This window comes from Natator depressus, chromosome 1 (assembly GCF_965152275.1).
Source record: "Natator depressus isolate rNatDep1 chromosome 1, rNatDep2.hap1, whole genome shotgun sequence".
In the NCBI taxonomy this organism is placed as follows: domain Eukaryota; kingdom Metazoa; phylum Chordata; order Testudines; family Cheloniidae; genus Natator; species Natator depressus.
This window is the reverse complement of record NC_134234.1, coordinates 309,598,779-309,613,145: the sequence shown is the minus strand read 5'-3', so window position 1 is coordinate 309,613,145 and position 14,367 is coordinate 309,598,779. Positions and strand designations below refer to the sequence as shown.

General features: G+C 44.2%; 1 protein-coding gene across 3 annotated transcripts in view; it reads right to left on the bottom strand.

Annotated features, from left to right (window-relative positions):
* Positions 1 to 11,590, bottom strand: part of LOC141980774 (mitogen-activated protein kinase 11-like) — a 47,242-nt gene extending 35,652 nt beyond the window's left edge. The window contains exon 1 of one of the 3 annotated variants that reach the window (XM_074942364.1): positions 11,376 to 11,590. In XM_074942364.1, coding sequence (XP_074798465.1) covers positions 11,376 to 11,488 — 113 coding nt within the window. In that variant the 5' untranslated portion in view covers positions 11,489 to 11,590. The remainder of the gene's footprint in view (positions 1 to 11,375) is intronic. The other 2 variants (XM_074942363.1, XM_074942366.1) reach the window with 2 other exon arrangements.
* Between the last annotated feature and the right edge of the window lie 2,777 nt (positions 11,591 to 14,367).

Genomic DNA, 14,367 nt, shown 5'->3' with positions numbered 1-14,367 from the left:
TAAGTAGGGGAGATCTAGGTTGGATATTAGGAAAAACTATTTCACTAGGAGGGTGGTGAAGCAGTGGAATGGGTTACTTAGGGAGGTGATGGAATCTCCATCCTTGGCGGTTTTTAAGGCCTGGCTTGAGAAAGCCCTGGCTAGGATGATTTAGTTGGGGTTGGTCCAGTTTTGAGCAGGGGATTGGACTAGATGACCTCCTGAGGTCTCTTCCAACCCTAATCTTCTATGATTCTATACTCATCCCTGGTGACTTGAAGTTTCATGCAGATGACCCATTCGACCCCTTAGCTGCATGTTTCCTTGTCATCACTTCTTCATTTGACTGGCAGCCCTTGTTCAACTCTCTCTGTTGCCACTCACCAAAAGAGCATTCACTGGACTTGGTCTTCACCAAGCACTGCTCTCTCTCTGATCTTTCCCCCTCTCCAGTCATCACCTGGTCTCTTTCAGCATGACCCGTCAGTGCTCCTTCCCTCCCCCAACACTGTCACTTGACCATTCCTTGACTTCCAATTCATCAGCATTGATGACTTCTCATCTGTTCTCAGTTCTCTCTTGCCTGCCTTCTCTTCCCTTTCTTCCATCGATATGGTCGTTGATTCTCTCAATTCTTCACTCGCCTCCATCTTTTGCTTTTCCTTCCCACCACAACATTTGCCCCACCAACCCGTAGCTCTGGCTTGCCCCCCAACATCTGTTTCCTATGCTTCTACTCTTGTGCTGCAGGGCATCTCTGGTGGAAATCCTACATCCAGGCTGACTTCCTCCACTATGAATTTGTTCTCACCTCTTTCTGTTCTACCATATTCCTAGCTGCTTAATTGAATCCCATAGTCACAATCCCAGCTACCTTACTTGCCACCTTTGACTCGGTCCTCAAACCAGCTCTTCTGCACCTCCACTATTCTCTCTGCACAGGGTCTTACCAATTTCTTCCAAGAGAAAACTGACAAATACAATATGACTTTCTCTCAACACACCTTTCTCCTCTTTCCCGCCTTCAAATTGCTCTTCTTCCAGAAGAAGATGCAGAAGTTCTCACATGCTGTCCTTTTCTGACCGTTCCACTTGCCCCAGTGACCCCATCCAATTTCCTGATCTCCCTTGCACCCACTCTCATCCTCTTCCTTATTCTTCTCCTTCACCACTCATTCTCCCCTGGCTCCTTCCCCTCACACACAAGCCTCTGTCATCTTAAAAATTGTTTTTGTTTTTTTAATGGGAGAGACTAACATCAAACCTACTCTTGACCCACTTCCCTCTCCAACTACCACCCCATGTTCCTTCTCCCTTTAATTTCTAAGCTCTTGAAACATGCTGTTGGCAGTTGCTGTCTGGAGTTCCTCTCCTTGAATTCCATCCTTGACAGCCTCCAATCCAAATTCCAACCCCTGAACTCCACGAAAACTACTCTCAGTAGTCACCACTGACTTCTTCCTAGCCTAAGCTCAGAGCCAGTACTCCATCCTCATCCTCAACCTGCCAGCTGCCTTTGCAACAGTTGATCACACTCTTCTTTTTGAAATCTTGTCCTCCCTTGGCTTTCGTTTTTCTGACTTCTATGGGTTCACCTCTTACTTCTTTAATCATTCCAGCATGTCCTTCAAAGGATCCTTCTCTTCCCCTTTCCAACTTTCTGTTGGGGATCCAAAGGACTCTGTCCTTTCACCTCTTTACTCCAGACCTGTCTCCTTCTGTCCAAACTAAAATCTCAGCTTCTCTCTCTGACATCTCCTTGTGGCTGTCTAACCATCAGTTCAAGCTCAATGAGGCTAAAACAGAGCTCCTAATCTCTTCCTGTCCCCTCCTTCCCTCCATGCTACCTCCTTTCTCGATCACTGTGGACAACACCACCATCCTGCCAGTCACTCAGGTCCATAACCTGAGCGTCTTCTTCAACTCAGACCATTCTCTAGATCCTCACACTCAGGCCATGTCTATGTCTTGTTAATTCTGTCTGCCTCTCTAAGATACAGCCTTTACGATCCATCCACACAGCTAGCACTCCCCTCCCGGTTCTCAGCATCTCACATATCGATTACTGCAATATCGTTTATTCTGGCCTTGGCAATTGTAATCTTGCCCCACTCATATCCATTTGCAATGCTGCTGCAAAGATCATTTCCCTAGCCTATAGCTTAACCATGAAACACCTTTCTTTGCATCCCTCTGCTGGCTCTCCTTTCTCTAAAGCATCAGTCATAAGCCACTTGTCTTCACTTCCAGGCCCTTCACAGCTTATTCCCACCCTATTTATCATCTCTTATTAGCTACTGAGATGCTGACTTCCACCTCTGATCAACACATGATGCCAGCATCCACAGCCCACTTGTTAAATTTTCAAACAAGCAACTTCATGCTTTCTTCCATGCTGCCTCACATGCTTGGGAAGGAGCTCTCAGAAAAAATCTGAATAACTAATGCATTATCCTTCTTCAGACCCCTTCCTGAAACTCTCCTTTGCCATGATGCATACAAAAAACATGACAACCGTTAGGATGCGGGTGTGCTGTGACCACCGCCCATCATGCTAACCAACATCGTCTCATTGTTTCCTTGTGCACCCTGTAAGTCTGTATCCATCCGCTGTCTTGTCCCATATTTAGATTCCATGCTCTTTCGGGCAGGGACCACCGTTTTGTTCTGTGTTTGCACATTGTCTTGCACGGTGGGATCCTGGCTCATGACTAGGGGCTCCCAGGCTCTGTGGTAACAGAAATGAAGAACAACCACCAACAACAAAAGCTATAATTCAAGGTCCCCAAGCAATCAGAATTCAGCTGTGCTAGTGTCAAGATTCACCATGAAATGGTGGAGACTGAATGAGAGCAGGAGAGATTGTGTCAAAAACCCAAAATGGCAGAGCTGTCACAGAGCAGAAAGACGGCAGACTCTGCTCGGTTCATTTTTCATCGTACCAGGATTGTCACTCAATTTCTACCATGAAACAGAAATGCAAACTCAAGGGAACAAATCAGTCTAGAGCCTGTCTCCTGGCAGGAGTCCTTCCATTTTCTCTACAAAATGTGTTAGAAAAAACCCAAATCCTCAGCAGTAAATGTCCCCTTGCTGCCAAAAGAGATGGTTTTTGTATCTCCTTTGCCAGCCTTGCTTTGAAATCAGTCTACAACACCTATAAGTAAGATCCATATCTTGCAATTCACGACAAAGCTTTGAGTAGTCATCTTCAGTGAGAATCATTATCCTCTTTAAAACAAAGACCTCATCAGAACCAACGTAGACGTCAGCAGAACCATAATTAGGACCAAGTTTAGCCTTGATGTAGGTGGTGCCCCTCCAATGAAGACAATGGAGATAACCCTCGCCAGCGTTGAATGTAGGCCCAAATCCTGCAAAGGGATCCCAATGAGTGCACCTTTCAGACTGTACAAAGCCCACTTCAGTCAACTACCTCTGCAAAGGCCCACTGATGCAGATCTGATTTCAGAATCAGAGCCTTAGCCCTTGCAGACCCGTCAAGTCTTTGGCTCTCAAATATATCTATATACAAAAAGTGTATGTATTACTCTGAAGTATGATCACTTCTGTATTCTTTTAGCATTCAAATAAACAGGCACTTTTACAAATGACACAAATTACAGATTTCAGAGTAGCAGCCGTGTTAGTCTGTATTTGCAAAAGGAGTACTTGTGGCACCTTAGAGACTAACCAATTTATTAGAGCATGAGCTTTCATGAGCTACTGATGTTTTACTTAAAGTTTAGTGTTACTGAACATTTAGTGTTCCTGTAATTAATACTGTATTAATATTTCCATTAGAAATAGATACTTGCCGTGGTTTAAAACTACCATAAAAAGGTGCTGTGGGCTAAAAGTCCTCAAATAAGCTCTTAACTCAGGAGTGATTCTATTTTTAGCCAAAGGTGATTTACAGTCTAACAATTTAGTATAATTTTAAAAAATACCAACAACCTCCCTCGCTCCTCCCCAAACACTACTTAATGGTCTCCAAAGCAGTTTTGGTGCTCTTAACACTAAGACAATTTATGAAATGAGTTTGGTAAGCAATTACTTTATAATTTAGGCTCCAGTCATGCAGTTCACTGCACGCCCAAGCTGATTTTAAAGTAGAATCACAGGATCAGGACCTTAAACTTTAGAAGTTGGGAGCCTTAATCCTATTGCTTCACCTTCCTTCCAGTGCCTCAAAACAAAGTAAGACCCAGTTCAGGAAAGGATCTCTTTTCAGGATAGTATGTAAGCTTAACTTTAAGCAAATGCTTATGTTTCATTACAGTCAATCAGACTTAAGCATGTGCGTCAGTGCTTTTCTGAATCAGGGCATATTTTATTATAGTCTGTGGAGAATGAAAAAGTTATGTGTATTTTTTAAAACAAAAATATGCACCTCAGTTACCAGTGTGATATTATCCTGCATAAATATGTAGAGTTAAATCAAAGGAGGTCGTAAGAAGGAAACCAACAGGAAATGAAACAATGGCTAAAATAAGGTGCTATCATAAAGAATATCAAGGGTCCTTGAGGAAACAACAGCGAAGCTATTGACTGGGGAATAGCTGCCTGGCTCCAGCTAGTCTGGCAAGGTGTACTTTTCCCAGGCCTGCACCTAGGACCCAAAGGGAAAGCTAAAACTTTAAACATGCTGACCTAAAAGGGAGGGGTGGGAGAAGTGTGGGTGGTCAGCATGCTGACAAGGAGACCCACTAGGGGAGACAGTCATAAAGAGCATGCTGCAGAAGGCAGTCTGTGCCTGTACCATACAGAGATGGGTTAACTGGGCAGAGGAGAGCTTACAAAAGCTGGCAAGGAAAGATTAAGATATAGGTATGGGGAAATATGCATATAGACTTTGTCACGTTTACTGTTTGTGCTGCATGCTGTGTACCCTTTGAGTGAACAAATAATGCTTTATTGTGAAGAAGCTGTTTTTGAGTCACTTTAATCAGCTGCTGTCACAGGCTCCTGGGGGAAAAGTTTTACAGGTGGCAAACTCAGTTGGGCCTGCTGGGTTAACAAGGTTGGAAAACAAGGTGGGGCTGCACCCCAGACTTCAAGTCTAAAGGCATGTCTGCACTGCACTCCACTAGTGTCAGCATGCAGGGCATGGGCACATGCCACGGTAAAGAGCCAGCTGTATCCACACTGCGTGTGTAGCTACCCACAGCAGTGAAAGGCTCTGGAGCTGTCAGCACCTTTTCCCGCTGCCTCCCAGTGGTGGGGTGTACCTGGCCTTCGCAGCTCCCTACAGGAGGCCCCGCAGGCCTACTACACCCCACCCCTGGCATCAGCAATGTGGGAGAAACAGCAGCAAAGGTGGATTCTCCAAGCCTGCCTAGAGAGGCCTCTTTGGAGCAGTCACTTTGGAAACCACAGAAACCTGGTTCTCCAAAGGTTAGAGGGACTAGCAACAGCCAATCTGGGTCTGGCTGGCCTAGATAGAAGGAGCTACCTGGTCTTAGCTGCTCTCTGGGCAAAGGAGCCTAACAATCAGACAGACTTTATGGCTGAACTTACTTAGCTGGGATTGCAGAGAGAGAAGGACCTGAGCACATTGGCCCTGGGATAGGGCTGGAGATAAAAGGGGCCTAGTAGGATGAGGCCCAGGGAAATAGCACCAAAGGACTGAAGTCTGCAGTACATGGCTGCTGTGTACAGGGTCCCTGGACTGGAACCCAGAGTAGTGGGTGTGCCCAGATTCCCAAACCAGACAGGTAAAGTAGCGTAAGCCCCAAGAAGGAGACAGGGCTTATTTGGGAGCCCGCACAATGGGCTGAATTTAAAGGGGCCAGAGCTGGTGCTGAAGATCCTATTGAGGGCAAATAGATTGTTTATTTATTGGATTCTTTAGTACTCCAGAAGGGTTTCATTGGGACTTTGTGACTTGGCCAGAGGTTGGCTGGCAGCCTGCAGGAGGCGCCATGGGTGAGAACTGACTGTGGTACCACACCCAGCCACTTGGTAGCACTCAAGAAGTGAATGACCCTTTACTCTCCCGTTGCCAAAACTTTTCCTTGCTGCTGGAGCCTTTCCCTATGTGACGGGGAAGGCTCTGGCAGCTGGGGAGCCAGTGGGATATCACTCTGCTAAATATAGCTGTGTCGATGGGGCAGGCATGGCTTGGGCATGTAGACAGTCATGTAGTGTACATACCTTAGAGATTCAAGTGTGATTTTTACCCAACTCACCTAAGCAGCGTCTTACCAGCTACACTGCCATTTAGCCCTGTGCTAGGGGGTGCATATAGAGTACACATGCTACATACAGACCTAGCACAAGTATAAATAGCAGTGTAGATAGCAAGGCACTGCTTTGGTGCCTCGAATAAAGACATGCTTGAATCCTGTGCGTATGTACCCTGCCAGGCTCTCTACTCACCCAAGCAGTGCCTCCCCATCCATACTGCTATTTTAACAGTGTAGTGGCCCATTGCCACAGGGAAAAGCTCTGGCAGTGGGGAAAGGCTCTGGCAACTGCTGCTAACAAGCCTTTCCCCACTGCTTCCCCTTGAAAGAGCCTTTCACTGCCATGTGTAGCTAGACATCTCAGTGTAGATGCAGCCTGCTTTTTCCTGCTGTGTATAGCTACATGTTGCCACAAGAGGTATGCAGTGTAGATGTAGCCCAAGAGCGTTTGGACCATTGGGTTCCACCCTTGAAAAAGGTGAGGGAAGCCAGGCCAGTGAGTTGAGAAGTGCACTCGAATGGGATAAAAAGGATTGAAAACAAACTTGCTCTGTAATCATGACATAGTCCAATTTTATTTTATTCTTCCTAGAACAGAAACAAGATGCACTTCAGTACACTTTCCCATCCAAATGGGCAGATATTACAAAATGAACTTTGGGACACTGAGGAGGGGAGGATACAAAGTTAACAGAAAAAGTGTAGTTTAAATCCAAAATGGTTTTAAAACTCACAGAGTAGGGATGAAATCTTGGCCCCATTGAAGTCAGTGGAAGTTTTACCACTGAGAAGTTAGAATTTAACCCTAGATGTTTAATGTGTATGCATTTCTTCAAGAAAGGGATCTGTACTGAGGATGCTAAAATGCATGATGGTGTCACAGTTACTCTAATTTATTTTTATTATGATATGAGTGGTTATAGTTAAAGGTTGCATAATTGTTTCTATTTTAATCTCTAGTTATCTGTCACATTCAGCTTCCTGAAACGTTCACTTTCTGGGCTGATATGTTTATGCTTGGTCTCTGCACAAAGAAATTTTGGGGGTAAGTTTAAAACTAAAACATTTCAGTGATTTTTTTTCTTATTTTTATATATTCAAAAACAAGTTTTCCATTATATAAAAATCCTTGCAACTTTTTAGAAATGCAAACAAACCCAACTCTCCATGTTAAATGGCTGGGCCTTGAAAGTAGATATATGGCATCATGTAAACAGCCCAAAGTGAGAAGAAATGCCGTGGACTATTACAGTGAAATTTGTTTTTTGAGTAAGTTATGACCCTTTGAAGTTTATGGGACCTACATACACCATATCTTATTTGTTTGTTTTTGTGCTAAGCTTAACGGACCTGATCCTGCACCTATCAAAGTCGATGATAGAACATCCACTGACTTCAATGGGTGAAGGCTAAAATGCAAAGTTCTCAGCTAAGGAAGACTGTGCAGCCTACATCTGCAGAGTTAACTGATGAAAATACAGCATAGGGGTGCAGTGCCTGAGGCAAGGACTCCACAGAAGTTCTTTGCTCTGAAGTCCAATGGGGTACTAGGCAGGGCTGCTATATGCTTTGTAAAGTTTGCAGGAACGAGCCCCACTCTGATGTATCTTCAGTGTGAGGAGCCTAATCTCTGTGGGTCAGAGATTATATTTTGCATCTGGTACAACATCAAAGCACGTTGCCAGCATTTAAATAAATACCTAGTGAAAGGGGCTGCAAAACATTTGTTTTATACCAAAATCATTTTGAGCTATAGGACCACAAAAATACCTGATCTCTCCCCACTTTATTTCTAACTCTACTTTAAAAACGTACATGTAGTCATACAAAATTTAATTCAAAAAAAGTCACTCCAAGGCTGAGAAGTTGTCTGATAGAATCTTCACTAACATGATTTAGCCCAGCACATTGAATGCAACAATTACAACATTTTTTTACCCAAAAGTCCCTCAGATGCAAGTAACAAGTTACATTAAAAGGGGAAGATTTGCAGGAAACAGTTACCCTGAATGAGAAAGGAGGGGAACATCTTACTACGAATAAAGATTTGTTCCAATACTGTTAAGAAACATATGATTCTATTAAAAACTTTGATCCTATTTCAAAGCCAGTGTTTGGATTTCAAGACTATGGCTTTGATTCAGCAGTTGCTTAAATGCAGGTGATTTCAACAAGACTTAAGCATGGTTTAAGTACTTTGCTGCATAGGGTTGGGATTAGTCATATAAAGGGGCAGAACACATTAGTCAAGAGAATGAATATGCTGGTTATCAACATATTACTGATTCCATTGTGGGGAAAACATTCAAAATATCACTGGATATTAAAATTATTGCACAATGTTTTTTTCTTTTCTCACAACGATGGGCTTTTGTTCACATCTATAGTCTCACTGGGGTCAACCGGACTACTCATGGAACAACGTAATTCTTTGGTCCAAAAATGAATATTTTAGCAATAAGCCCTTACCACCACTTTCATTTCAGATGCACTTCCCTGCTTTCTCTCCCCTAATTTCTATGCTCTCCCATTTGTCAACAGCTAGGAATTCCTTAGCATCAGTGAGCGGGGAAAATAAGTAGAAGACATTGTAAATTCTACCACAGCGGAAAACAAACCAGCTGTGCAACATTTGAAACACCACATGTTTCGATTTCCTTTATTATGACTGAAAAGTTTTTGACATTACACTACAGATTTTTCTTAGAAATATTTGAGCTTAAGGAAAAAGGACAGAACAATCAGGTGCAATTAGAAAACTAAGAGGCTTGTTTTCCAACTGCAAACTTAACTTAGTTCTCAAACTAACAGAAAAAACCCGAATCCTCAGACTAAGAGCTATGGTTTAAATTACGGTTTAAACAACTTAGGAACAATGATATTCACAGAACTGTGCCCTTAGTTGGAAGGAAACGTACGAATGATCACACAGATTTTGTAGAAAAAGGAAAAACCTGAAATCTAGTCAATTCTAGAAAATGAGTTAAGAAAACTTCTAGGTACAACACCTGCCCTAAGATCCCCTGCCAATTATTTTGTGTGGTGTGTGTGTGTGCACACGCGGAGGGGGTGTGTGTGTTAATCACATTTTCCTATTTTAAAAATGTTTCTCTCTCCCCTTATGTGAAAGACCCAAACAAAAAAACCCTCGGAAACTGACAATACAGAGAAAGAGTGAAACTAACCATTCAGAAGGTTTTGTCAAATGCACAAAACAAATCAATTGGAAACAAAATTGGGAACTTTTTTTTCATTAGTGTCTTTGATTATAGTCATGATAGGGGTTTCGTTGTAAATAGTACGTAAAATAATTCAGATAGAGGTATGGTTTTTAAACTGACAGTGACTTTTTAAAGAGTTAGTTCTGAAAATGATTTGAAGTTTCTACAAATATAGTTAAATATGAATCAAATAGAAAAGTAGTTTGATCCTGCAGGACTGGAAGCACAAAGTAAACGAATTCTGTTTGATAGATAACTGAGCAATTATTAAAAACGGAAGTGTTTAATGGAAAGGACACATCATGGATCCCTGCACAATATTAATAGTTTACAGTCTTTGGGTCCCATTCTGCCATGACTTACAATTCGACTGAAGTCAGTGGGCAAAATTCTGTTCTCATTTACACCGATGTTGATTCAGAGTAACTCTACTGACTTCACTGATTTACACTGGCGTATCCAAGAACTGAATTTGGCCAAATGAGGCTGTATGGGGTATAAGACAGAGCAGAATTTGACGTCATGTGCTTCTCCATATATCCTACTGATCACCTCAAATAATGTTTATCACTATATCATTCTACTTATTTCTTTGTTCTCCACTCCTCTGCTGGCACTCTGATTAACCTGTTTGCCAGGAATCACGTAACTCATAGAAACGAGGTATTATTTCAGACACAAATATGGAGCAAGTGAGTTGCAGGCAAGACAATAGGTCACACAGTAACCCTAAAACAGACATGACAGAATGCAATGAAGCTTCTCATAACATTAACAAGGAGAACTTTGCTATTCATGCAAAAATCTCTCAGCACTAACACTCTTACTCTTCTCTGCCTGACTCTAAAGAAGCAGCCAGGTTTTATTTCTGATTCACAGAGACAATGACTCTGCAAGATTCCTGGTAGTGTTGCAAGTTTCACTGAGCTAAAACTGCACATAAAATGAAGGCTTCCTCCTTGATAGATGGATGGACTCTGTAAACAAACTCCTCATTGTCTCCCTACACCTAAAAACAGGTTTAAATGAGCCTGGAGGTATTTTTAGGTGAAGGTCTGAGGTGATGTAACAGTGTTATATCAACTAGTGAGCAGGCTACTGAAAGTGTGGAAAAACAGGAGCTCTGGTGATTCACCCACCTAAAGTTTTGTTTAAAAAGAGCAATGGTGAGTTGTTCGAAAGGCAGCACTAGTCACCTTCACCCCCTAAAATGAATGCACCAGATTCCCCTCACCCCACAGCAGTGTGAATAAAAGGGCCATCCTAGCAAACTTTAATTCATGCATGCTGCTCAGCAGTGAGGAAGGTCTTAAATCTAGTCGGGGGAAGCCTCTTTTCAGTAGCCGGAATGACCCAGGTTACCCTTAGCAACCCATGAGGAATTCCAGAGCTCAACATTATTGTGAGAGCTTCAACTCCAGCTCTCCCTCCTCCTAACCCTAGTGGGGGGCGGGGAAGAGAAAAATCACACACACAGATCCTCTGTGTAGAATATATAGGGTAAGAGAGCCTACAGTATTAGGAGCTATAGCATACAGTCATATAAGGAGCCTACGGGCCATAGGTGCTGGAACTGGGGGTTCTGCCCCACCCCGTGGCTGGAAGTGCTTTCCATCCTATATAAGGTTCAGAGTTTGGTTCAATGGCTCTCAGCACCCCCACGATACAAATTGCCCCTGCCTATGGCTACATTGCATCGGCGGCTATCCCGCATGGATCACACAGAGAAATCCCCCCCGCTGTTACACACCCGGCCCGATCCTGGGCGTATCACAAACACATCCCAGTGCCGGCCCTGCCAATACCAACCCGGGCCTAGCGGCTCCCCATGCAAACGGCTTCCGGGCATTGTTTGCGCCCAGCCAGAAGGCTGGCAGCCGGGCAAACCTTGCCGGACGGGTCGGGGAGGGGGCTGGGGGGAGCAGGGAGCTGTCCCTCTGCCCGGGAGCCCGTCCTCTCCTGCCCGCCGCCCGCGGCTGGCACCTACCACACAGAGCCGTAGGCTCCGGAGCCCACCGGGGTCAGGTTCTGGTAGCGCTGGGGAACCTCCCACACGGTCTTGTTCAATTCCTGCTTGTAGAAGCCGCCTCGCTCGGACATTTTCCGGAGCAGCCGCAGCAGCGGCTCAGCAGCCAGCGCGCTCCAGCTGGAAAGAGCCGCCCGAGCCAGCACCGGGCGGGCACCGCCAGCGGGGGCTGGGGGAGGGACCGGGGGAGGGGAAAAAGGAGGGGTAGACGGCAGGAGGAGGGGAGTAGAGAAGAGAGAGGCAGAGGCGGCGGCGGCGGGGGGGAAGCACCTAGAAAGGTAGCCAGAAATGCAAGCCCAGGCCCAGTGTCACAGTATCTCCCCCCCCACCACCACACACACACACACACACACACAGTGTGACAGCAAGGGGCAGGGCAGCATTACTCCCCCTGACCCTGGCACAACCCACGGACACAGCTGATCATTTCAGAAAACAAAGCAGGGAGGGTGGGGGAAAGCCGGGCTGAGCCTGGAAGAGCCAGGGCACCCCCCACCCCACCTCTTCCAGTTCAGCATGGACACGAGAGAGGAGAGAGAAAAGGAGGATCTGCTCACGCAGTTTTGCCAAATCAGCTGTTCACGTGTATGAGTATATTATTGGGGCTAGTGTACATTTACTAACAGGCTAGGAAGCTGTTCCACAGCCTAACCGATCTGGCTAGCAGCAGGTTTTATCTTGTTGCCAGCTCTAGCGATTTGATCATGAATCTCATGATAAATAGTATTTTTCTTGAAGCCCCAGCGCCTGGACTCGTTTGATTATCTTAGACTTTCAGCTTCCATTTATGGAACTAAGTTTGTAACCCACAGGATTAAAATGAAAAGCTTGAAAAACACATCCTGTAAAGGCTCAAAAGCCACAAAGCAAATAAAAAGAACCCCAAATTTATTTTTTGTTACTATCTCATGATTTTTGAAGGCAGGAAGTTGGCAATATGGCAATATTCACCCTATATTTACCCATCCTATAGTTACTTCCCATTACTTCTTACACCCCCTGTGTGGCTCTAAATAATGTATCTTCATTTTGTGTTTACAGTATTTAAATATCTATAGATTTCTATGCACCCCCTTCTCAATCATCACTTACCCAAAGTATATATTTAATCTTTCTTCATAAATCCCCTTATAAATCCTCCACTTCCCAGATCATTTTGCTCTGAACTCCGTACAGTTTGACAATAGGGTCACCAACCCCACTGCAGGGTGTCAATGTGTATTGTGGTACATCAGTCTCTCAGCTGTCTGCTAGTGTGATGGGTGTATCATCAGCTGGAAAGCAAGTGCTGTAGGCACTCCAAGCCCTGGGGTCTTCAGGTTTCAGTTGGATTGCCAAAAAACCCTACCTACACTTTGCATAAAACAGGATTCCTTCACTAGGGTTGCCAGAAATAAATATCGCCAGGGACACTTGCTTAACAGTTTCAACAAACAAACAGCAAAAGATAAGTTCAACATTTAGCAACCCAACCAGTCCCAGGCAGGCTGCAAAGAGCTACAAAAGGATCTCACAAAACTGGGTGACTGGGCAACAAAAAGGCAGATGAATTTAATGTAGATAAATGCAAAGTAATGCACATTGGAAAACATAATCCTAACTATACATATACAATGATGGGTCTAAATTAGCTGTTACCACTCAAGAAGGAGATCTTGGAGTCATTGTGGATAGTTCTCTGAAATCATCCACTCAATTTGCAGCAGCCGTCAAAAAAAAACCCACCAGAATGTTGGGAATCATCAAGAAAGGGATAGATAATAAGACAGAAAATATCATATTGCCTCTTTATAAATCCATGGTCTGCTCACACCTTGACGACTGCATGCACATGTGGTCGTCCCATCTCAAAAAAGATATATTGGAATTGGAAAAGGTTCAGAAAAGGGCAACAAAAATGATTAGGGGTATAGAGCGGCTTCTGTATGAGGAGAGATTAATAAGACTGGGACTTTTCAGCTTGGAAAAGAGGCGACTAAGGGGGGATATGATAGAGGTCTATAAAATCATGAGTGGTTTAGAGAAAGTAAATAAGGAAGTGTTATTTACTCCTTCTCATAATACAAGAACAAGGGGCCACCAAATGAAATTAATAGGTAGCAGGTTTAAAACAAACACAAGAAAGTATTTTTTCACGCAACACAGTGTCAACCTCTGGAACTCCTTGCCAGAGGGTGTTGTGAAGGCCAATACTATAATGGGGTTCAAAAGGGAGCTAGATAGATTCATGGAAGATAGGTCTATCAATGGCTATTAGCCAGGATGGGCAGGAATGGTGTCCCTAGCCTCTGTTTGCCAGAAGCTAGGACAGACAGGACATGGATAACTTGATGATAACCTGTCTGTTCACTCCCTTTGGGGCACCTGCCATTGTCAGAGGACAGGATAGTGGGCTTGATGGACCTTTGGTCTGACCCAGTATGGCCATTCTTATCTTCTTATGTTCAGTTGGGGCAATCTAGACAGGGGGTGTGAAGGTAACAAAGTCCAGGTACCGTCTGGCACAATCAGGGTATGCATGTATCCTACTCTTAGGGCCTCCAGCCCTGGGTCCTAGGCTGCTTCATATTCAGCCTTCCCTTCATAGCCTGCTCCCAGGCTGCTGTCTGTGTCAGACCTGCTGCTCATCCTTTCACGAAGCATTTCTACCTGTCTCGGAGTCTCATCCCCCAAGTAGCACTTCTTTCCTGCGCTGGAGGGATCATGGAGCCCTCTCCTGGATAGATGGTGAATTGAGAGGTAAAAATGCCCAGTAATGAGCCAGCAGGTGCATTACAATAGCTTGTTTTTCTCAATATCACCTTTCCAGATTTCTAATAAAAAATCCCAGTGCAGTCACACCAGAGCTATAGAGAAAAGAATGATCACCCCCCCAGACTTTTAAACCTTTTATACTGGCAAATTGCAAAAGAGATCTCATTTGCAGCCTTCTACACACTCCAGTCTCTTTCAG